Genomic DNA, 24,477 nt, shown 5'->3' on the forward strand with positions numbered 1-24,477 from the left:
TTTGGATAAAGCCTCCCAAACAAGACTTCAATGCAAATTCTACCTGGACAGTGATTGGGAATCATTGAACTCAACAATCAAAGGAGAAAGACATGGTGGATGGTGAGTCTAGAGAGGGGTATGCTGATATTCTAAGGCACACCAATATAAAAAAGTTGTTAGGTGTTTGAAAAGCATTAAGGTAGACAAAACCCCAGGACCTGATGGTTCTATCCTAGAATATTGAGGAAGGTGAAGGAGGAAATTGCTGGGACCTTGAACAACATCTTTGTCTCCTCTTTAATCACAGGTGAGATCTCGGGGGCCTGAAGAATAGCCAGTGTTGTTCTTTTGTTTAAGAAGGGATAATTCATGAAATTATAGGCCAATGAACCTTACATTAGTGGTAGGAAAATTATTGGAGAATATTCTTAGGGGCAGGAATTACTCACATTTGGAAAAATATGGACATATTAGTGTTAGGCAGCATGGCTTTGTGCAGGGGAGGTCATGTCGGTGAAGGAAAGTGTTAAATTAAAAGCGGAGGAATTTAGAGTAGCTAAGAGCAGTGGGCGAGAAGAGGATTGGGAAAGGTTTAAATGTCAACAAAGATTGACAAAGAAGTTGATAAAGGAGGGTAGGAGAAGCTATGAAGCTGGGCTAGCACTTAATATAAAAAAGGATAGCAAGAGTTTTTATAAATATATAAAAAGGAAGAGGCTGGCTAGGGTGAACGTTGGTCCTTTAGAGGATGAGAAAGGGGAGCTAGTGGTAGGGGATGGGGATATGGCTAAGGTCTTGAATAACTTTTTTGTTTCTGTCTTCACAGAGGAGGACGTGAATAATTTGCCGGGTGTTAGCGATGGAAAGGTGGTAGGACTGGAGGGTCTTAATGACATTACTGTTACTAGAGAGGTGGTGCTCGACAGACTGGAGGGGCTGATTGTGGACAAGTCCCCAGGACCGGATGGAATGCATCCGAGGGTTCTGAAAGAAATGGCGGAGGTTATAGTGGATGCCTTCGTGGTTATTTTCCAGACGTCGCTGGATTCCGGGGAAGTGCTGGAAGATTGGAAAACGGCTAATGTTACGCCGTTGTTTAAGAAGGGCGCCAGGCAAAAGGCGGGGAATTATAGGCCAGTTAGTTTAACGTCTGTGGTAGGTAAAATGTTAGAATCCGTCATTAAGGAGGAAATTGCGAGGCATCTTGAAGGGAATTGCTTGATAGGGCAGACACAACACGGTTTCATTAAAGGGAAGTCGTGTCTGACAAATTTACTGGAGTTCTATGAGGATGTGTCTAGGGCAGTGGATAGAGGAGAGCCGGTGGATGTGGTCTTTCTTGATTTTCAGAAGGCGTTTGACAAGGTACCTCACAAGAGGTTATTGCAGAAGGTCAGGGGACATGGAGTTGGGGTTAGGGTGTTAGCGTGGATAGAGGATTGGTTGTCAAATAGGAGGCAGAGAGTGGGGGTCAATGGGTGCTATTCGGATTGGCGGTTGGTGACTAGTGGGGTGCCCCAGGGGTCGGTGCTGGGGCCTCAGCTATTTACCATTTATATAGATGATCTGGAGGAGGGAACCGAGTGCAGGGTGTCGAAATTTGCTGATGACACCAAGATTGGGGGAAAGGCAAATTGTGCGGAGGGTGTGGAGAGTCTGCAGAAGGATCTAGATAGGCTGGGCGAATGGGCCAGGAAATGGCAAATGGAATTTAATGTTGGCAAGTGTGAGGTGGTCCACTTTGGTAGGAAGAATGGTAGGAAGGACTATTACTTACGTGGCGAAAAACTGCAGCAGGCGACGGTGCAGAGGGACCTCGGGGTCCTTGTGCATGAGTCGCAAAAACCCAGCTTGCAGGTGCAGCAGGTGGTCAGGAAGGCGAATGGGATGCTGGCCTTCATAGCGAGGGGGATTGAATATAAAAGTAGGGAGGTCTTGCTGCAGCTGTATAGGGCATTGGTGAGGCCGCAGCTGGAGTACTGTGTGCAGTTTTGGGCGCCGCATCTGCGCAAGGATATTTTGGCCCTGGAGGGAGTGCAGAGGAGGTTTACTAGGCTGATACCGGAGTTGAGGGGATTGAGCTATGAGGAGAGGCTGAATAAACTAGGCTTGTACTCGTTAGAGTTTAGAAGAATGAGGGGAGATCTCATTGAGACGTATAAGATGATGAATGGGATGGATAGGATAGAGGTGGAGAGACTCTTCCCGCTCAAAAAAGACAGTCTAGGGGGCACAGCCTCAAGATAAAGGGGAGGCGGTTTAGAACGGAGTTGAGGAGGAACTTCTTCACTCAAAGGGTGGTGAATCTCTGGAATTCTCTGCCCGTTGAAGTGGTGGAGGCTGCCTTGCTAAATATTTTTAAGAAGCGGGTTGATGGGTTCTTGATAAGTGAGGGGATTAAGGGTTATGGGGAGAGGGCGGGAAAGTGGAACTGAGCCACGACAGATCAGCCATGATCTTATTGAATGGCGGGGCAGGCTCGAAGGGCTAGATGGCCTACTCCTGCTCCTATTTCTTATGTTCTTATGTCTCGCTAACTTGATTGAGCTTTTTGAGGAAGTGACCAAGATGATTGATGAAGGCAGGGCTGTGGATGTTGTCTTCATGGACTTTGAAAATGTCCCTCATGACAGGCTGATACAGAAGATGAAGTTACGTGGAATTCGCAGTGAGCTGTTAAGATATATACAGAACTAGCTTGGGCATAGAGGACAGAGAGTAGCGATGGGAGGGTGTTTTTCTGACTGGAGATCTGTGACCACAGGGATCAGTGTTGGGACACATTGTTTGTAGTATATACAAATGAATTGGGGAGAACAAGTAAGTTTGCAGTTTGAGGGAGTTGCAGATAGTGAGCAGGATTGCCAGAGGATACAGCAGGCTATAGATAGGCTAGGGAGAGAAATGGCAGATGGAATGTAATATAGACAAATGCAAGTTGAAGCATTTTGGAAGGTCCAATGAAGGAGGGAAGTATACAGTAATTGGCAGAACACTTAAAAGCATTAACATGCAGAGGGACCTAGGCATACAGATCCACAGTTTCCTGAAAGTGGCAGCACTAGTGGATAAGGTGGTCAAGAAGTATATGGCATGCTAACCTTCATCGGCTGGGGCAAAGATAATAAAACTTGGCATGTCATGTTGCAGCTATATAAAATTTGGTTAGGCCACATTTAGAATATTTTGTACAGTTCTCGTTGCCACCACCTTTGGAGAAGGTACAGAAAAGATTTACCAGGATGTTGGTTGGTTTGGAGAGTATTAGCTATGAGGAGATATTGGCCAAATCTGGTTTATTTTCACATGAATGTCAGAGGCTGAGGGGCGACCTGACAGAAGTTTATAGAATTATGAGAGTCATGGATATAATAGATAGTCAGAGTCTTTTTCCCAGGGTAGAAATATCAATTACTAGGGGACATAGGTTTAGGATAAAAGGAGGAAAGTTTAAAGGAGATGTGAGGGTCAAGTTTTTCTTTTTTATCAGAAGGTGATAAGCATCTTGACAGCTTCATGAATAAGGAGGGAATAGAGGAACATTGGCCACATAGAGGTAAAACATCATTAGTTTAGAAAGGTTTCAAGTGTCGGTACAAGCTTGGTGAGCAAAAAGACATGTTCCTGTGCCCTATTCTTTGTAAGTACTTGTCTCAAACCAAACCAAACCAAACCCAACCGCTGCCTGTTTTCAACTTTCCAAGAACAGAGTTGCCCACCCACCAACAAGTTCGGGACCAGCCATGGCCCCTGTTTGGCCAACCTCCACAGATGGGAGACCCCAGTGTGCATGTGGGAGAGAGAGCAAACTATGCACCACATCATAGAGGAATGTCCAATCCACAGACTCAGCAGATGTCTATCCACATCTCAACTCAGCAGGACCCAGAATAATCTGCTTGGCATCCACTAAATAAATAAGTTAGTTATAAAACACTGTGGAATGGTCTGCAGGTTCTATGCAGTGATTTTGTTTAAACTGAGCTGGGATCAAAGTTCCCGATTCCTGGGAACTGGTGTGGCGGCGATAGTCTCTCCCTCAACGTCAACAAAACCAAGGAGATTGTCATCGAATTCAGAAAGCATAGCGTAGAACATCCCTATCTAAATCAACAGGGATGAAGTTGAAAGGGTTGAGAACTTCAAATATTTAAGTGTCCAGATCACCAATAACCTGTCCTAGTTCCCCCATGCCGACACTATCATTAAGAAAACCCACCAATGCCTCTACTTTCTCAGAAGACTAAGGAAATTTGGCATGTCAGCTACAACTCTCACCAACTTTTACAGATGCACCATAGAAAGCATTCTTTCTGATTGTATCACAGCTTGGTTTGGCTCCTGCTTTTCCCAAGACCACAAGAAACTATAAAAGATTGTGAATGCAGTCCAATCCATCACACAAACCAACCTCCCATTCATTGACCTTATCTACACTTCCCGCTGCCTCAGAAAAGCAGCCAGAATAATTAAGGACACTACTCACCCCAGACATTCTCTCTTCCACCTTCTTCTGTTGGGAAAAAGATACAAAAATCTGAGGTCAGGTACCAACAGACTCAAGAACAGCTTCCTTCCTGCTGTCATCAGATTCTTGAATGGATCTACCTTGCATTAAATGGATTTTTCTCTACATCGGAGCTATGACTGTAACACTACATTCTGCACCCTCTCCTCTATGAACGGTTTCTCTGTAACACGCAAGAAACAATACCTTTCTCTGTACGTTACTACATGTGGCAATAATAAATCAAATGAAACCATAGTTGGAATGATTTGGAAAATTATGGCGTTAGCAGTGAGATAAACGGAGAGCAGAGATGGTCAGTTACCCCGCAGGCTACAACATCACTGTATTGCAGTTTCACAGGTTAGTCAAGCTGCAGTCAGCCTGATTCACTATCCATGCTTCAAATTCCTCGAAGCGAAACTGGGCAAAGTTGGAAAAAGCAGCACAGGAAACGCACACTCATGTGACCCAATGAGTCACAGTACACACCTGGTGGTGAACCGAAACTAGGGAAGATCGACATTCCCAAAGTGTCTGCAGTGGAAGCAGGGAATTTATTATTGAGTGTTTGTGTCCTCTTAGGTAAGTTGAGATCCAATTCGGGCTCTCTATTTCGCGCGACTGTGTGAACACTTTCCCATATTTTCCTGGTGTCAGGCGGATTTCAGTGTTCTTGGCAGGAACAGCTAGAGAGAGACTGTTCACTGCACACTCTTGTGTTCACATTTTGTTATTCTTCAGTTATCCAAGTTTAGTTTTAAATGCAAGGTTTGTGACTCCACTGGAATCTTTTTCCACCAAATGTTTGACATTTACGGTGTGTTCACGAATCTACTAGAATCCAGAGGCTCTTAAACAGAATGTGTCTTTGGGGGTTCTGGAAATTTACCCCCGTGTTTTTGTTTATTTCCGAATCAGCTAGATGTTTCTGAATAAAGTGTGTGTGTAAATATCTGAGAGGCCCCATCTTATTCCCAACGGATATTCGATCTCGAAATTCTGCATTTCGTTTTCAAAGTTTAGAATAAACTTGATCAAATGTCTAAAGCTTTACCTTGCCCCGTTTTTAAAACTAGCACAGCAACAACGGGCGGAGTGGCCTCCTGCACCGTAACAACTCGGGTCGCTCATTGTCTGGACTTTATTTTCAGATTCTTCTTGTTTAGTTTTTTGACACCCTTTAAAACATTTTAGGATTTTTTTTGTCTGGATTTCTCGCTCCCGTCCCCACCCCCCGCCTTCCTGTTTTTCAGTGGTTGTTTATATCTACTGTGGAGTTAATCAGTTTAGTTTTAACTGTCCCGTAGATTGTTTTTAAAATAAGCTATGAACTGATTTCTTAAGGTGAGTTAGTGAGGTGGATGCAGTTAACCTGCAGTTCTGGGTGCTGCCTGAGATGAGGTAGGTGGGTGCTATCTCGGGTGAAATGGGTGCTGTTGGGGGGGGGTGAGGTGGGTGCTGCCCTGGGTGCTGTTGGGGGGTGAAGTGGGTGCCCAGGGGAGATGGGTAATATGAACGCTGCCCTGGTTGGGTTGAATGGGGGTGGCTAATGGGGAGGTTCTCATGGGTGTCCTGGGGGGGGGGGGGTGGTGAGAAGGGATTGGGGGAGGTGGTGGGTGCTGAGTGGGTGCCCTGGGTGTGGTGGCTGCTGGGTGAGTGGCCTGTGTGAGGTGGGTGCTGGAGGAAGATGGGTGCACTGAATGGGGTGAGTGCTGTGTGTGTAGGGGGGGTGGCCTGGGTGGGATGGATGCTGGAGGTGAGTTGGTCCTGGGTGGGTGCTGTTGAACTGCTGTTCAGGGTGCGGTGTTGACTGGGTCTGACGTAGGTGCGATAGCAGCAACTTGGAGGAAGTTAGTGGGGAGGGCGGTTAGGGAGAAATTGGTTAAAATCGGGACAAATTTCAGGAATTTCTTTTAAAGTAAAAGTTGACCGGGTCAGAGCTTGTTGGCCGCTGTTCAGGCTGAGTTGCGCTCTCTGGCTGCTAACAGAGTGTTTTTGACTCCAGTTTTACAGGAGACTCTCTCTAAAGCAAAACGTTTCCGGGATTGCAAGCTGGATATCGACGAGAAGGTAAATAGGATGCGAACTTCTGATCTCCGTTTCTTCCAAGTTGATTCCCCCTGTCCCGGACTGGGGTTTGGGATTTTAACCCTCTGACTGTCTGGTTCCTGTCCTTGGGGAATGGGGGGTAATTCTCAGCCCCTTAACTTGTTCAGGTGGGTGAAGGGTGTGCCCGTCTGTCCCTGTGGGCCTTCAACATTCCTTCCGCTGCATCAAGGGTGGAATTTCCCCGACAGAGAACAGGGTTTAACCACAGTAAATGATTTCTGTCTGGGTTAGTCATGTCCTGCTACTATTTCACTGTGAATCCGGAGCTCAGATCTCACCTGATTCTGGAGGGCTGTGTGAGAGAGCGGGCAGGCAGCTTTGGTTTCACGACAGAGTATAGGCTCTCACAGAGAATAAAGTGTTGGCAAACACAGCAAAGCGTTGAACCCCTGATCATCGTTTTGTTTAAAGAAAATTGACCATTGCCCCGGCTTTTTCTTTTTTTTAATAAAAAAAATCTGATTTTACTACTGCAGTGACTGCGAAACTTTACTATTATTGTTCTATACGAAAATTAGGCAGCAGAAGCCAATTGGTCTCTGGTGAAACTTGTGTTGCAGTTACCACTGATGTTAGAAATGCAATTTTGGTGCTTTTAAAACCCCTTTACATTGTGGGCCACATTGACACAGCAGGCTTTGCTATGGTGCAAATGGTTTCTGTTGACTGTCTCTCACTTAGTTTAATGCAGTGTGTATGTGTATTTAAGACCTGCTTTCAGAGGGAAGGGATGCAAGTCTCCATTGACTTGCTCCTGTGTTCTGTTGGGTCCAAGTTCTAGATTTGATTTGGGTTGTTTTTAGGCTGTAATTATACATTGGCTTTCATATTCTTTGTAACTATCAGCCCACCTAGTCTGTGTGGGGGTTTATGGTCCTTGTGGTTCTCGTTCGATTCCATATTTTTCACCTCCCATGCGTCTTCCTACTTCTGCTTTTCTCATGCGCCTGTCTGCTTTCCCTTTGGAAACCCCTGATATGTTTGTTTCCCCCAGTCCTGTGGTGGTGAGTTCCACATTGAGTGCTTTGGGTCTGGAATGCAGTGCATGGAGGTGTGGTGGAGGCAGGTTCAATCGAGACATTCAACCAGGCATTAGGTGATTATTTGAATGGAAGCAAATGTGGAGGGTATGGGGAAAAGGCAGAGGAACGGAACTAAGTCGTGATGTTTGTTTGGAGTGTGAGACACTGTGTACCAAATGGCTTCCGTCTGCGTCGTAACAATTCTGTGAACCACTGAGCAAATATATTTCTCCCATTTCCTGATTAGATTTATTGGTAGATTTCTTGTTATGATCTTAGGTTTGGATTCGCCCACAAGGGGGAAGTTCTCTCCATATTAACTTATTCTGAATTCTAAAGACTTATGGGTGCCCTCTTTATTTTCTTGTTGGTAAGCTGACCTGCCTGCAGCACAATACACTAGATGTTTGGGTGCAAATTGTATACTATTGTAAACAAATTGCATTAAGAAAGCTTTGCTTTATGCAATTCAACTGTTGTTATTTCCTGCAATTCAAATTGGCCATTTAAAACTGGTGCTGAAGCTACGCTTTTCCAATGACTTGTTACCCTGATAAATACACTTTTCAGTCTTTATTACCCTGACAGATGTTGTTTTTAAAAAATGTTTTTCATTATTTCTCATTTACAAATCAGTATTGTTGAAGCCATCCTGTAGGACTAATCCTATGTGACCATTTTATTTGATATCTTAAATAACAAAGACCTTTTTATTTCAGAAAATGGCAATACACCCGCGCAGGGTACGGTTGAAACCTTGGCTGGTGGCCCAAGTAGACAGTGGCCTTTTCCCAGGTCTAGTTTGGCTCCATCGGGAAAATAAACGTTTCCAAATCCCTTGGAAACATGCGACTCGCCACAGCCCCCCTCAAGAGGAAGAAAACACTATCTTTAAGGTGAAGCCCAGGTTTTACACCATTACATTGTATTATCAAATAGGTGATAGAGTACTTAAATAAAAAGAAATTACATGATTATGGGGCAAGTGCAGGAAAATGAAACTAAATCATAATGCTTATTCAGAGAGCTGGCAGAGACACAATGGCCAAATGGTGGCCTCTTTCTGCACAGTAGAAATTCTGGGATATATTTTAGCGACTTAGCATTTGATTTGATTTGATTTATTGTCACATGTATTAACATAGAGTGAAAAGTATTGTTTCTTGCTATATAGACAAAGCATTCTGTTCATAGAGGAGGAAACGAGAGTGCAGAATGTAGTGTTTTTAGTCATAGCTAGGGTGTAGAAAAAGATCAACTTAATCAAGGTAAGTCCATTCAAAAATCTGACAGCAGCAGGGAAGAAGCTGTTCTTGAATTGGTTGGCACGTGACCTCAGACTTTTGTATCTTTTTCCCTTAGGAAGGTGAAAAAGAGAATGTCCAGGGTGTGAGGGGTCCTTGATTATGCTGGCTGCTTTGCCGAGATAGTGGGAAGTGTAGACAGAGTTAATGGATGGGAGTCTGGTTTGCGTGATGGATTGGGCTATGACCGTTTGTAGTTCCTTGTGGTCTTGGGCAGAGCAGGAGCCATATCAAGCTGTGATACTACCAAAAAGAATGTTTTTTACGGTGCATCTGTAAAAGCTGGTAAAAGCAAATGCTGTAAAAGCATTGTGGAAAGTAATGTCATATAAGCAGATCCACCATACAAAACATAGCTGAGTAATTCTAATTGAAAATGGCCGGTTCACTTCTGTCACCTTTATGTTCCCACTAAAGTTGAAAAGCCTGGTGCTAATTTTCTCTGAATTAAGTCATTGGGTTATATGAAATAGATGGTTGAAGAAAAATCTTTTATTTTAAACTGAGACCAAGAGTGTGGTCAGCGTGTCTCTTGGTAGATGGGGGCAGTGTGATGGCACAATGGTTAGCACAGTGCCTCACCATGCCAGGGACCTGTGTTCGATTCCAGCCTAGGGTGACTGTGCGGAGTTTGCATGTTCTCCCTGTTTCCATGTGGGTTCTCTCAGGGTGCCCTGGTTTCCTCTCGCACTCCAAAGATGTGTGGGTTATGTTGATTGGCCATGCTAAATTGCCCCTCAATGTCAAGGGAACTAGCAGGGTAAATATGTGGGGATACGGGGATGGACTCTGGGTGGGATTGTTGTTGCTGCTGGCTCGATGGGCTGAATGGCCTCTTTCTGCGCTGTAGGGATTCTATAATTCTCTAAGATCTTGTATATTTAATCATGACATTGACACTTACTAAACCAACAATGAGATTGTTCTTTAATTTGCTGAAATCAGTAAGGCATCAATCATCTCGTGGGATTGACAAACTCTCTACCCATTCATGCTAATGCTATTCCCATTGCTAACTTGCAGCAACCTAGCACTGGCCTACCAAAGTGTCTGCCAGTTTCAGGCAACAAACCCCGTATTAAAATGCAAACAAAGACTGTGTTATATGTATGACCCTCGATTGATATTTTAGGTTAGAAGTGCTTGGAGCCTTGCATTCCTGATCAATTTCATTGGCAATATAGTCAGTTTAATATTATTTTTGTGGGTCAGGTGTTGTATGTGTGATAGGATCAAGCACTGATATTAAAAGAAAAAAATGCTGGAAAATCCAGCAGGTCTGCTAACATCTGTGGAGAGAGGAACAGAGTTAATGCTTCAAGTCTGAAGATGGACTCCAAATGTTAACTTTATTTTCTCTCTCCACAGACCAGCTGAGCTTTTCCAGCATTTTCTGCTTTTGTTTCTGATTTTCAGCATCTGCAGCATTTTGCGAGCGCTGATCTAGTTTAAATCTATGATGTAGGATCACTTTGAGTATTAACTCTGATGTGTTTTATTTACAGGCCTGGGCAGTAGAAACTGGGAAGTACCAAGAAGGGATTGATGAGCCTGATCCAGCCAAATGGAAAGCCCAGCTGCGTTGCGCCCTTAACAAAAGTCGTGAATTTAACCTTATTTATGATGGAACCAAAGAGGTTCCAATGAATCCTCTTAAAATTTACGAAGTGTGTGATATCCCACAAAGCAATGGAACACACAGCAATCCAGGTAGAACATTTTGGTTAATTATCACAGCTGACATTGGCAAACATTTGCTAAAAGTTCTTGTCAGTTTGGGATTCAATTTGAATAATTTTTAATAACTAACAAAGTTGCAACAATTGGGAGCAGGAATTGGGGGGAAAAAAGTTTTACATTGGGACATGCAACAAGTAGCTAAAAGCTTCAAGGGGTCAAATTTCAAGTTGAAACGATTGTCATTGATAGAGAGACTGGACTGCCAATGGTCTCATGAACTTTAGGGTCTTGTTAAATGTCCCAAAGCATTTCACAGGGGCATTGTCAAATAATATTTGACACAGAGATATTTGCAGATATTAGGACAGCTGACCAGAATCTTGGTCAAAGATGTGTAAAGGAATAACTTGCAAGAGGAGAGAGAAGTGGATAGGTTCATGGAGGGAATTGCTGAGGTTTAAGCTTAGGCAACTCCAGGCATGACCACCAGTGGTGGAGTGAACACAACTGGGCATATGCAAGGGACCAGAATTGGAGGAGTGCAGAGATGTGGCAGGAGTGTAGGGCAAGAGGAAATGGCAGAGATGAGGAGAGGCAAGGCCATGGGGTGCTTTAACTTCAGGGTATGTATTTTAAAACTTTGAGGCATTGTTGGAAGTAGATCAGCAATCACTCAATGGATGAATATTTCTTGGTGTAAGTTAGAATTAGGGCAGCAGAGTTTCTAAAGCAGCTCACGTTAAGGAATTCAAGTCAGGCCAGGAGAACATACGAATAGTCAAGTCTGGAGTTAGCAAAGGCATTGGTTGCTGGCATTATCAGCAATTGGCTGAAGGCTAGGGCAAAAATGAGTGATGTTAAAGAAGTGAAATAGACAGCTCTTTGTGGTGGAGAGGATATGTAATCAGAAGCTTGACTCCTGTTCCAGGAGGTAGTTCAGGATACACACTGTTGTTTGGCCTCAGATGGTGACCAGAGAATGGGATAGAGTCAGTAGCTCAAGATCAGAGTTTGTGGCAGAGACTGAATATCAGATAAGCTCCACAATGCATCTGAGGCAGTAAAGACATTGGGAGAGGTGATGGTGAGTATGAGTGAGATAGTGGCACAGTGCTTAACACTGCTGCCTCAGAGCACTAGGGACCTCAATTCAATTCTGGCTTTGGGTGATTGTTTGTGTGGAGTTTGCACATTCTCCCCATGTCTTCATGGGTTTCCTCCAGGTGTCCTGGTTTCTACCCAAACTCTAAAGATGTGCATGTTAGTAGATTGGCCATGCTAAATTGTCCCTTAGTGTCTAAAGATGTGTAGGTTAATTGGATTAGATATGGTAAATGTGTGGGCTTACAACAATAGGATGGAGATGTGGCCCTGAGTAAAATGCTGTTCAGAGATTCGGTGCTGCCGCAATGGACTGAATGGCCTCTTCCTGCATTTTGGGCTCTGGTTCAAATGTGGCAAATGACTAAAGAGCCAAAATAGTTTTGGGACTTAAACAATCAAAGAAACAAATTTATTTGTTTTCTGTTTAAAATGATCCTTTTAAAGTTTATTTCTTAGTGTCACAAGCAGGCTTACATTAACACTGCAATGAAGTTATTGTGAATATTCCCTAATTGCCACACTCCGGCATCTGTTCGGGTACCCTGAGGGAGAATTTAGCATGGCCAATGCAGCTAACCAGCACGTCTTTTGGACTGTGTGGAGGAAACCGGAGCATCCAGAGGAAACCCATGCAGACACGCGAAGAACATGCAAATGGCACACAGATGGTGACCCAAGCTGGGAATCGAACCTGGATCCCTGGTGCTGTGAGGCAACAGTGCTAACCACTGTGCCACCATGTCACCATAAAACTATGGTGCCCAACGTGGGGAATGAGATTGAGTCTCATTCTGTACTGACTGAGCTAGCTGGGCACATCCTTGAGTAAGATCATAGTGTAAATCTATTTGAATGCATGAAACAGCTGCCAGAATCACTGCTCAAATTAAGTTTCACTTCATTCAGTGCTGTAAAGGCACAACCAGGTTTTCTGATCTCTGAAGAGCGCTGGTTTATATTAAATGTCTTTATCTTATAATGTGGTTAATATATATTTTACAGGATCTGTACCGTGGGAAGAAAATGATGTAGATTTGGAAGATGAAGAGGAGGATGACTCGAACTCTTCTCAGCTTCAAGTTAAAGTGAGTGGAAAAACTTTTGAAACATCAATTTGGAACAAGGTAATGCTGCTGCAGTAAGTTCAGCCTGGACAGCTTTAACCCTGATGATTTGGTAGCTGAGGTTACCGCCAGGTATAGAACTAAGTCATACAATCTCAGTTCATGGTCAGTGTTGAGTGCAGTTGTAGGGGCTTTACAGTTGACCTAAGAAGTTGTAGGCCTGGAGAGTGGGTGAAAAAAAAATGTCAACTTGCTCCCTATTGCTATGTAAGACTCCCAGCTGGAGACCGTACGTGGATGAAAATCCGACATGTGCCCCATGGACTCTGAGCTCACTGGCATGTACCATCTTGGCTTGATGGCAATGACTATTTCTCCAAAGGCCGGGGGGGGGGGGGGGGGGGGGAGGTGGATACATTGCTTTTAATTACTCATGCCAGTGGGTGTTAAATTGTTAATGCATATGAGACAATAACATTTTCAGATGATAGCATCTAAACCTGAAATTATGGTCTTCAAATCACCCTTGCTTGCCAGCTCTGTGTTCTATTCAGCTGGCTGTTGTGCTGACTGCCAGCAGATGATGTACAATTAAATTAATCATGGTAACCAATGCAATTTTATCTGCTGACAATCAATCTTGGATTGTTAGGAAATAATAGAATCAATATCTATTCCAAAGGAATGAATGCAATCAGTTATATTCAGATTATAGCTTGATGTAGTAAGTAGGAGGCTGTATGTTTGTGCTCTTGATAGAACAATCCAATTGATCCCATTCCCCTTTTTCCCTATAGCCCTACAAAATTTATCCCATTAAAATACTTCACTTTTCCAAAAGGGGATTAGATGTTTTTGAATCTGCTTCCACCACCCTTTTAACAGTGCATTCTAGATCCAATAAGCAAAGCTAGTACAGATCCTCACTCTTCAGCAATAATGTGGAGTTGCCGGTGTTGGACTGGGGTAGGCACAATAAGTAGTCTCACAACATCAGCTTAAAGTCCAACAGGTTTATTTGGTAGCATGAGCTTTTGGAGCATTGCCCCCTTCATCAGGTGAGTCACCTAATGAAGGGACGACACTCCAAAAGCTCGTGCTACCAAATAAACCTGTTGGACTGTAACCTGGTGTTGTGAGACTACTTACTGTGTGTTCAGCAGCAGCCAGCTTCCCATTTATGAAAATATTGGTCTTTGGTCACTTGTGGCTTTTTAAAAGAAGAACTACTCATTCATCTTCTTTTATACACAGATGCAAGAAAGCTTTCCATATCTCAGTTTGAATGGTAAGTGAACCCAAATGTGAATTTAATAATCCACATTCTTGTTTTTAATTATTAAGATCTTGCAATAAAATACATTTCTAAAAATTGGGTTTGAAATCAGTCCGGTTGGGTTCTGTGTTGGCTGTAAGCATCCAGTGTGAAATGGGCCTGGACAATCTCAGCTCATTTCCGACAAGTCTCATTGAAAAGTTGGTATGGGTATGAGGTGGGAAGAAGGCAGCTCAGCCAAAGATGGTGTACCAGAAAGTGCTCAATGCTGAAACTTAGAGAGATGAATATTTGCCAGGACAGTGAGGAGACTCTCCTGCTGTACTTTGAATAGTGTAACAAATTTTTTTTCCCTTCACTTGAGGGGGCGGACAAGGCTTCAGTTTAACATTGGTTTAATTTAACTTCTATTTACAAATTGCAGCATTCTCTCTGACTGCTGCGTCTGCCTAGAGTTTTGTACCTGGGAGGGGATTTGAACATACAACCTTTTGACTTGAGGCGAGTGCACTGCCATTGATCTGTGACTAACACTGGAATGGGACTCTATTTGCCATACCTGCATTTCAGGCAATGTGGACATCCTTAAGAGGTGAAGCAGGAACTAGGGATTGAAAGTCAATCATTCAATTAAGAATCCAACATTCTGCTTTGTAGCTATCACTCCAGCTGGGTTAATGTTTTAAGAAATTTTTTTCAATGTAAAGTACATTGTGTACTTGGGAAACTTTCAGCATTCCATTATAATTCAATTTTACTTGAAGCATTATGATGACTTTTAGACATAATTAGCACCTGCAAGACTGCACAGTAGCACAGTGGTTAGCACTGCTGCCTCACAGTGCCAGGGGCACAAGTTCAATTCCGACCTTGGGTGACTGTCTGTGTGGAGTTTGCACGTTCTCTGTGTCTGCGTGGGTTTCCTCTGCATGTTCTGGTTTCTTTCCACAACCAAAAAATGTGCAGATTAAATGGATTGGCCATGCTAAATTGTCCCTTAGTATCCAGAGATGCGTAGTTTAGAGGGATTAGCAGGGTAAATATGTGGGATTACAGGGACAGTAAGAAGTCTCACAACCCCAGGTTGAAGTCCAACGAGTTTATTTGGTAGCAAAAGCCGCTCTTTACATCATTACATGGACAGGACAGGGGATTGGTGAGCCTGGGTGAGATGCTTTGTTGGAGAGTTGGTGCAGACTTGATGGGCTGAGTGGCCTCCTTATGTACTGTAGGCGAAAAATGTACTGGTTAGGTGCATGGGCCATGATAAATTCTCCCTCAGTGCTCAAGCAGGCACCGAAGTGTGGTGACTAGGGGATTTTCACAGTAACTTCATTGCAGTGTTAAAGTAAGCTTGTGACACTAATAAGTAAAAAAAATTCCAATCTTGCTGTACGCAGTAGTATTTGATTCTATGGGGCAGCCTAGAAAGCCTATTGTTTGTACTATGGTCACTTCTCTAGGCAGCCACCGTTGCTGACTTGGGTCAAATAGGATGGACAATACCTGCTTTGAGATCATTTGTCTTACAAAAAGTGAACACTGCTGTAATTTAAGTTACACGATGAGAGTGGATGGTCCAACCAAACAGTGCAAAAAATAATAATTTTTAACAGTGTAAGATGATCTAGGATTAAACAGCAATGATGGCAGCTCTTAACTGTGTAACTTGAACCTTGCAGACTCTCCGATAGCCCCGGCAAATGTCACCAATGAGTGGATAAAGACTGAGCCAGAACAAATCCTGCAGGTTGATCCACACATGCCAGCAGAGATATTCAGCTCTCCAGAAACCTGGATCAGCTCGCTGCCCAGTAAGCAAAACTCTGTTGCATACCACAACCAGATCTAAGATTGGCATGTTTCTCTATGGCAACGATTTTCTCCCCTGTCGTCTGCCAGCCTAATTAGTGACATTCTTCGCAAACCTTCAACTCAGTTGCTGTTAATTGCTTTTCCTGTCATATTCCTTAAAAAGCTGAACTGAAATTGGCTATTAATATTTAACATTGCATCCTCATTAGGAAGGCGTGCATTATGTATATAGAAAAAAAACACATGACGTACTGGAAATATTTCAGTGAGCTAGCTGTGTAATGAATAACTTAAAAGTGCAACAACCGTACAGAAAAGTGTAACACTTCGCTGCTTTAGTAATTCGTGCATAATGCACGAAAAGACCAATTAACTTGTTTAAATTGGTAGTTATCGATGAAGGAAGAATGTAACATATGGTTAGCATTTAGACAGTTACATGGGTACGATGGGGGTAGAGTGATATGGGCCAAATGCGGGCAATTGGGATTAGCTTAGCGGTTTAAAAAAAGAGATGGCATGGACAAGTTGGGCCAAAGAGCCTGTTTCCATGTTGTAAACCGCGATGACTCTGACTGCTGCCTCACAGTGCCAGGGATCTGGGTTTGATTCCTGGCTTGGGTCACTGTCTATGCAGAGTCTGCATGTTCTCCCTGTGTCTGTGTGGGTTTTCCCCCCTCACTCCAAAAGATGTGCTGGTTAGGTGCATTGGTCATGCTAAATTTTCCCTCGGTGTACCCGGGCAGGTGCTATAGTGTGGCAACTGGGGGATTTTCACAGTAACTTCTTTGCAGTGTTAATGTAAAGCTATCTGTCGCACTAATAAACATAAAACGTGGGATACAAGAAGAATCTAGTCGCTCTTTTCCATATTGTCATGGGATGTTGAACATCTTGAATATTTATCTGAATTTGGCCTATTGTATAATCTAATGATAGCACTGCCTGAAATGCATCTCTCTGCATTAATGACCTGGCTGATTTCCTCCCATATATATTGTTGCATCCAAAAGAAATCCTTGAAGCTGGAATGTTTGGATTTTGTGCTGAGAATATTGTTACCTGAGCTAAATTCTTTCCCCAAGAAAATGTTTGAGGAAAGTACATTAGAGTAAAACATTCATGTTTATTGGCAACTCTGAATATTTTGCACTGACTGAGGGTGGGGCATTTGCTTTCCACAGTACAAAGGTTAAAGAACATAAACAAAGATAAATGGGAATTGATGTCAAAAACTTTCAGTGAACAATTAAATGGTTTTAAAAAGAAATTCAATTAATATTTATCCATGTGTTTCATTATTTGGTGGCACAGTGGTTCACACAGCTGCCTCGCAGCACCAGGTTCAATTCTGGCCTTGAGTGACTGTAACTTGGGTGAGTGTGGAGTTTGCACATTCTCCCCATGTCTGTGTGGGTTTTCTCTGGGTGCTCCAATTTCCTCCCGCAGTCCAAAGATGTCAGGCTAGGTGGATTGACCATGCTAAATTGCCCATTATTGTCCAAAAATTTGTAGATTAGGGAGATTAACGGGGTAAATGCATAGGATTACAGGGGAGCGGGTGGGTGATGGATTTGTGTAAGATGCTCAGTTGGAGAGTCGGTGCAGACTCGATGGGCCGAATGGCTTTCTGCGATGTTGGGATTCTATGGTTATGTGTATGAATCTAATCATCATCCTTCAAATCATAAAAATATGTTGTGGAAAGGTTTTTTTGTGAACTTGAAAAGATTGATCCTTGTTTTCCCTTCAATTCTGTACAGTGACAGACCTGGAGATCCAGTTCCAGTACAGAGGCAAAGAATTGGGGCCAGCCTTAAACGTCAGCAATCCACAGGGATGCCGTCTCTTTTATGGGGATCTGGGTCCAATGCCAAACCAGGAGGAGTTATTTGGTCCCGTTTCCCTTGAACAAGTGAAATTTCCTGGGACAGACCATATCTCGAACGAAAAGCAGCGTCTTTTCACAAACCGTCTGCTGGATGTGATGGATCGAGGGCTGATCCTGGAAGTGAGTGGTCATGCAATCTATGCCATCCGCCTGTGTCAGTGTAAAGTGTACTGGTCAGGCCCATGTGCGAGTGGAACTAATACCCCACATGTCATAGAACGACAGAAGAAAGTTAAACTCTTTTGTTTGGAAACTTTCTTGAGTGGTGAGTTTTCTTCAATAACTCTTTATGTAAGCTAAGTGGAATGGATGATATAAACTTGGTTTAATTTCTGTAAATAAAAGCACAAATTCCCTTGTGGCAGTAGGTATATGATGGTGTCCCTCCCAAAGGTGTTTATCTCCTCTGCTTTCTGCCCCTGATACGGGGGTTAGGTTGATTGGCCGTGCAGAAATTGCCCCTTAGTGTCAGGGCGATTAGCAGGGTAAATACATGGGGTTATGGGGATAGGGTCTGGGTGGGATTGTTGTCAGTGAAGGCTCCATTGGCCAAATGGCTTCCTGCACTGTGTTGATTCTCTGATTCTATTCTATGTGAATTTCTTTTTAAAACAAAAAATTTTGCGGGATTTGGGCATTGCTGGCTAGACCAGCATTTTAATTGCTGCACTCTTTCTAGATGAGGGAGCTGTGATTCCTTGGTTCTACCATTAGCTAGAGGCAGCTGTATTTGAAGATAAAGGGGGGTAAATGTAGGAAAGGGTCGTAATGAAGAAAGAGAGAGACACTGATTGTATAGCACGGTGGCACTGGTTAGCACTGCTGCCTCACAGCGCCAGGGATCCAAGATCAATTCTGACCTTGGATAACTGACTCTGTGGAGTTTGCACATTCTCCCCATGTCCATGTGGGTTTCCCCTAAATGCTCTGATTTTCCTCCACAGTCCAACGATATGCAGGTTAGGGGGATTAAACAGGTAAATGCAAGGGGTTACACCAGATCGTTGTCTTGGGAGGGGAGGAGGGAGGTGGGTCAGATGGATTTCTGGTTGGGGGGGGGAGGGGCAGATGGATCTCTGGGGGTACAGAGGGATGCGCTGCCACTCTGCGGGCGATCAGTGGGGGGGGTGCTGGGGAAGAGGGGCAGGAATGGCGATCAGTCTTGGTAGTGGGGCGGGTAGATAAGGGGGACAGTGATGTGTGTGTGTGTGTGTGTGTCCCCCTTATCCACCAACCCACACACATCACTGCCCCCCCCCCCTTATCTACCCCTCCACTACCCAGACCGTTCACCATCCCTGCCCCTCTTCCCCTTCCCCAGCCCCACCCCCCCTGCCACTGATCGCCCGCAGAGTGGCAGCGCATCCCTCTGCCCCCCTCTCCAGAGATCCCTCTGTCCCCCTTCCCCCCCCAACCTCCCCCTGAGATATCCGGGTGGCTTTCTCTGCTTTCTGTGGCTCGGGAGCAATCTGACACGGGCGCGTCTTTTGTAATATTTTTCTAATCACGCATGCGCTTTTCAGAGTTCTGGATGTTGTGGCAGTGTTAAGCTCTGCCCACAGTGTAAATTGGACTGGAGATGGCTGAGAGCGTATGGGGGGGGGGCCCTGAAAGCAGATTTCTAAATCGGATCTGTACTACACCCAGAATCGCACGTAGAATGAAAATGGTTTAAAAAAAGTGTCACTTCACCTTTTTTATTACTAACAATTGATAAAAAATACTGGCCGCACTTTTAAATGGAGACATTTGCCGGAATTCCACCGCCTCACCTGCCATGGAATCGGAGCGGGCAAGGGGCGGAAAACAGAAATGTCCATTGACCTCGGGCGAGAATTTCCGGTTTTGCCTGAACGAGGCTGTAAAATCCCGCCCATTGTCTACACACATACAATTGTGCTCACGGATTTTAATTTTGAATTGCAGATCTGATTTATCTACAAAGGGGCCAAAGTAATAAAGTGCCGCCCTTCGAGATTTACCTGTGCTTTGGAGAAGAATGGCCTGATGGCAAACCTAAGGAAAAAAAGCTAATAATGGTGCAGGTAACAGATTGCTGGGTTTTGCATCGATATAAATTATTAGTCATCTTTCTAGATAAAGTACTTGGTTTGCAGTGTATAATTTTGCAACAAAGAGTCTGTGACAGTCTGAGTCAGTTAATTATCATTGTACGTGTTTACGATGTGTTGGGCATTTAGCCAGCTTCTATGTGGGTAGGAGTATATTCATTCAGTCTCCTTTATTGAATTCTAAAATTGAGAACTGAATAAAAGCCTACTACATTTTTACAGTCCAGCGCTTGGACTTTCAGGTTTTTCTTCTTTTATGATGTTTCAAGTGATGAAGTGTCACTTAACCTTTTGAAATGTGGTCATAAATGGGCTCGAGTTCAGGGTGTTTACAAGTCGTGTCGGACAAGATTCTCTTGCCACCCCTCAAGTCTTCATCTTGGCAGGGGGAAGGTTGCTCACCACTTGCTGGCGGTGTGATCTTCTGGTCCTGCAGCTGTCAACATGGCAGGAGGTAGGACCAGAGACCCCCACTGGTATATACGAGCAGAGAATTCCAGCTTTAATATTTCTTGCTCTATTCCTTTTGATTAGAACCCATAACTCCTAACTATCTAGAGGCAAGGGATGGTTAAATTTCCTGATTAAAGAAAATAATGTTAGGAGCAGCCTAATCGTACCAGAAGCTATATTTTGGTGTTGTATATTATTGATATGGGAAACGCACTATTTGCCCATTTATCCGGACTAATGAGTTTTAACTTTGTCACCACTAAAACTTTTCCAAAACCAACTATCATTAGTAGACCAATGGCTTAATCAGTTGACGGCATCCATTTATTTTACATTTGTTCAAGGATATGGGCAACATTGCTAAGGCCACGTTGATTGCCCGTATCTAGTTACCTTCGTGTGGATCTTCTTGAAGTGTGGCAATCCAAGGCAACATTGTTTGATAAATTCTGGGATATTGACCCAGCAATAGAAATATCCTAAGTCTGGGTAATGGGTGACAATGTTCCCACAGTATTACTTCTCTTCACCTCCTCAGTGGTAGCAGTTGCAAAGGGAAAGGCACTTGACTAAGGGTCACCTTTGGAACTTTTGAAGCTACAATGATCCTCAAACAAGAAAATGCTTTGTGTTCTCCATGGAGTGGCACAGTAGTTAGCACAGCTGCCTCATAGTGCCAGGGACCCAGGTTCGATTCCTGCCTTGGGTCTATGCAGAGCCTGCATGTTCTCCCCATGTCTGTGTGGGTTTCCTCCGGGCACTCTGGTTTCCCCACAGCCAGAAAGATGTGCTGATTAGGTGTATTGGCCATGCTAAATCCTCCCTCAGTGTACCTGAATAGGCACCTGCGCGTGGCGACTAGGGGATTTTCACAGCAACTTCATTGCAGTATTAATGAAAGATACTTGTGACACTAATCAATCAACTTTAAAAAAAAAAATTGTTGTGTTTTTTTTAATGTCTTTATCTTTGTTATCTTGATCTTTCAGGTTGTGCCAGTTGTTGCACGGATGATTTACGAGATGTTCAATGGTGAATTCACACGTTCCTTTGACAGTGGCAGTATCCGACTGCAGATCTCAACCCCAGATATTAAGGACAATATTGTGACTCACCTGAAGCAGCTGTACCATCTCCTGCAAACACAAGGACATGAGCCCTGGCAAATTCAACCTCCGAACCTGCAAATGGCACAGCCCCTGCCTACCCAGTAACATACACTTTCTTCCCAACCACTAGATCTGTTAATTGTAGGTGAACATTCCTCAAAGTGAATGTAAAATATTGACTACTTTTTAAATATATGGTCAATATGCTTCTCGACACTAACAACAGTACCATTCAAAATTGTGAATGTCATTATGTTGTAACTTATAGCATCGTTGAGTTTTTATTATATAAATTGAGCTCCAAACGATCTCTTCTTGTGTGGGTTATAAGCCCAGTCTCTGCCTATAGTTGTAAATCGGGAAATGCTGAACTTCCTCCAAGATCAGAAATGGTTTATAATGATTTTAATCTCACTGCTTGCAATGGTGTCTAATTTTACATCAATTTGCGGTACTGTCAAGAAAGAACTTGCATTTGTTTGGCAACTTTTGCAACTTGGGGAAGTCCCTAAATGTTTTATATCCAAAGAAGTACATTTGAAGTGTAATTATTGTAAAGAAGTGGTCTTGATACATTGTTCAGTTGTGGCCTTTTTTAAGGTACTGAAATTGTCCAATAAAGGCTGTATTTTGTGTTGTAAACTTCTAATTTAGAGAGTTTATTTCACGTTGAGTGGTGCCAATGTTCGCAGACACCTCGCATTTAGCCTTGTTCAGATTTTTGTAAGCTAGCAGTAGAATTTGGAACACCCTCTGCAGTGAAAAAAATCGTTGGACCCAAACTTGTGATGAGATGAAAAGAGAAAACGTGTAAACAGGGACTGGAGGCATATTTAACGAGCTCTAGCATAGAGCTGTTTTAAATGGCATCAGAATGTGGTTTCAAAAGACCTATTAACACCAGATGCCCATCTTCCAAAAGTGATTACTCCTTGTTTTTATCTTGAATGAAGTTAATTCATTACATACTTTCTTCATCAAGTTAACTTTGTTGTTGCATCTCCCTCGCCATTATGTTTTATACATGCATTAAAATAAGGCAGAGGCAAGTTTTTTGGGTGCAAAATACTATGTAAAGGATTTGCTAATTAAACTGAATAATTGGGGATTGGCATACTATATAAGATTGCCTTTGAACATGTGTGCATGCTTTTAAAAAAATCTTTAATTGTAAACTGAAATTGTTAGTTGCCATGTTACATTTTATTGATACTGCTTCAATTCAGAAATTGGTGTTGGATCTGCAATATTGGATGTAATTCTATACAAAAGTGACTTGTACATTTTTATTAAGAATGTCATCTGGACATTAATCAGTTTCTGGTACCATGAAATTTCAAAAGATTAAGATTAGCCTTATTGATGAAAGAGAATTTTTGGTTTTTGTATTATAGCAACTTTGTTTATTATATTACAATAGTCAATATCAGAATTTTAAATGTGAATGCTATGAAAAATGTCTACTTTTTTCCAATAAGTACACATGATTTAATCTCTATGTTGACTTTGGTGCGATACAATCGATGCAGTGTTTCATAAATGATATTAAACTAGCATTTAGAATAAGTGGTGGCAGATGGTAAAAGGTAGAAATATCTGTAAATTATTGCTTCAGTTGCACATAATTTTATTTTTGATCGAATCCTTTTGAAAGCCAATATAAACCTATCTACACAGAACCAATTTCAAGTAATATTCTGACAGATGTAATGTTCACAAAATCTGTAACATGCCATTTTATATTCATGTGCTTGCTGTATATTGGAGGACCCTGTGTCCTATACTGCATTAAACTACAATATAGTTTTTATAATGCAAGTTGTAGTGTATGTTTTTAATATGTCGGGTGTGTGTTTGGGAACATTTCTTTGGTCTTGTCTTATTTTACATTTTGTGTTATCATCGGAGAGATTGAATAAATTGGGATTGTTCTCCCTGGAAAGACAGAGGCTGAGGAGTGACCTGATAATTTTATAAACTGTGAGAGGTGTAGGGTGAACAGTTGGAAGCTTTTTCTCAGGGCAGAAATGACAATTACAAGGGACACAAGTTCAAGATAAAGGGGGAAGTTCAGTGGAGATGTGCAGGGGAAGTTTTTTTACACAGAGGGTGATGGGGGCTTGGAATGCACTGTCAAGTGAACTGGTTGAGCCAGTTACATTAGCCACATTTTAAGACTTATCTTGATAGACATATGAACAAATGGAGAATAGAGGGATATAAGCGATTGATCTAGATAGGACAACATGATCGGCGCAGGCTTGGAGGGCCGAAGGGCCTGTTCGTTGTCCTTTTGTTTATTCTTTGATGTAGGTAGACGGAGTTCAACACTCCATTAAAATTATTTAATTTTTTTGACCAATCCACTCCTTTCAGGAGAAAAAAAACTTTAACTTGATAGGGCACAGAAAGAATAGGTGTTTATTCAGCAATTAAAACACAGCAGTGATGTGGGGATGCCAGCATTGGACTAGGGTAAGCACAGTAAGAAGTCTCATAACACCAGGTTAAAGTCCAACCTGATGATGGAGTAGCGCTATGAAAGCTTGTGCTACCAAATAAACCTGTTGGACTTTAACCTGGTGTTGTGAAACACAGCAGGTCAGCGAGCAGCTGTGGAGAGAGAAAAACAGAGTCAACCTCTCCAATGTGACTCTTTGGAATTCCATCATATTTGACTTAAAGTGTTAACTCGGGGAGGAATTCTCTAGGCATTCATGCCAGTGGCATTCTCTGGTCCTGCTGGCAGTGCAACCCCTCCTGAGGATTTTGCGGCAATGTGGGATGACATTAATGGGAAATCCCATTGATGATTGTGGGCTACATGTTTCACATCAACATAAAGGCAAGAAGCGATTGCTCCCTCCCCATCAATACGCTACTGTTAAACTTTGGAAGTCTCATTATAATAAACTAACATATATTATCAGGCCCACAAGCCCTAATCATGCCCCATGTCAAAACATGCATCCAGGGTGATATGATGGCAGAACAACGCAAAGCATGACTGCCCTCAGAAGGCATGTACTTGGTGAGCAGCACACCAAAGTGTACAGCACTTAGTGGGCATGGTGTCATGCCAGGGT

The 24,477-nt window shown here is 42.9% G+C and overlaps 1 protein-coding gene across 1 annotated transcript; it reads left to right on the top strand.

The window, feature by feature from the left end:
• The first annotated feature begins 4,942 nt into the window (after window positions 1-4,942).
• On the top strand, window positions 4,943-23,204 carry irf6 (interferon regulatory factor 6). Its single transcript, XM_080209994.1, has 10 exons — window positions 4,943-5,074; window positions 6,498-6,562; window positions 8,343-8,519; window positions 10,433-10,637; window positions 12,714-12,796; window positions 14,030-14,063; window positions 15,734-15,865; window positions 17,630-18,022; window positions 19,684-19,802; window positions 21,272-23,204. The coding sequence occupies exons 3-10, from the start codon at window positions 8,346-8,348 to the stop codon at window positions 21,494-21,496; spliced, it is 1,365 nt and encodes a 454-aa protein (XP_080066120.1). The 5' UTR covers window positions 4,943-5,074; window positions 6,498-6,562; window positions 8,343-8,345; the 3' UTR covers window positions 21,497-23,204.
• Window positions 23,205-24,477: the final 1,273 nt, after the last annotated feature.

This window comes from Carcharhinus amblyrhynchos, chromosome 22, assembly GCF_965287045.1.
Source record: "Carcharhinus amblyrhynchos chromosome 22, sCarAmb.v2.hapA, whole genome shotgun sequence".
Classification (NCBI taxonomy): Eukaryota; Metazoa; Chordata; class Chondrichthyes; order Carcharhiniformes; family Carcharhinidae; genus Carcharhinus; species Carcharhinus amblyrhynchos.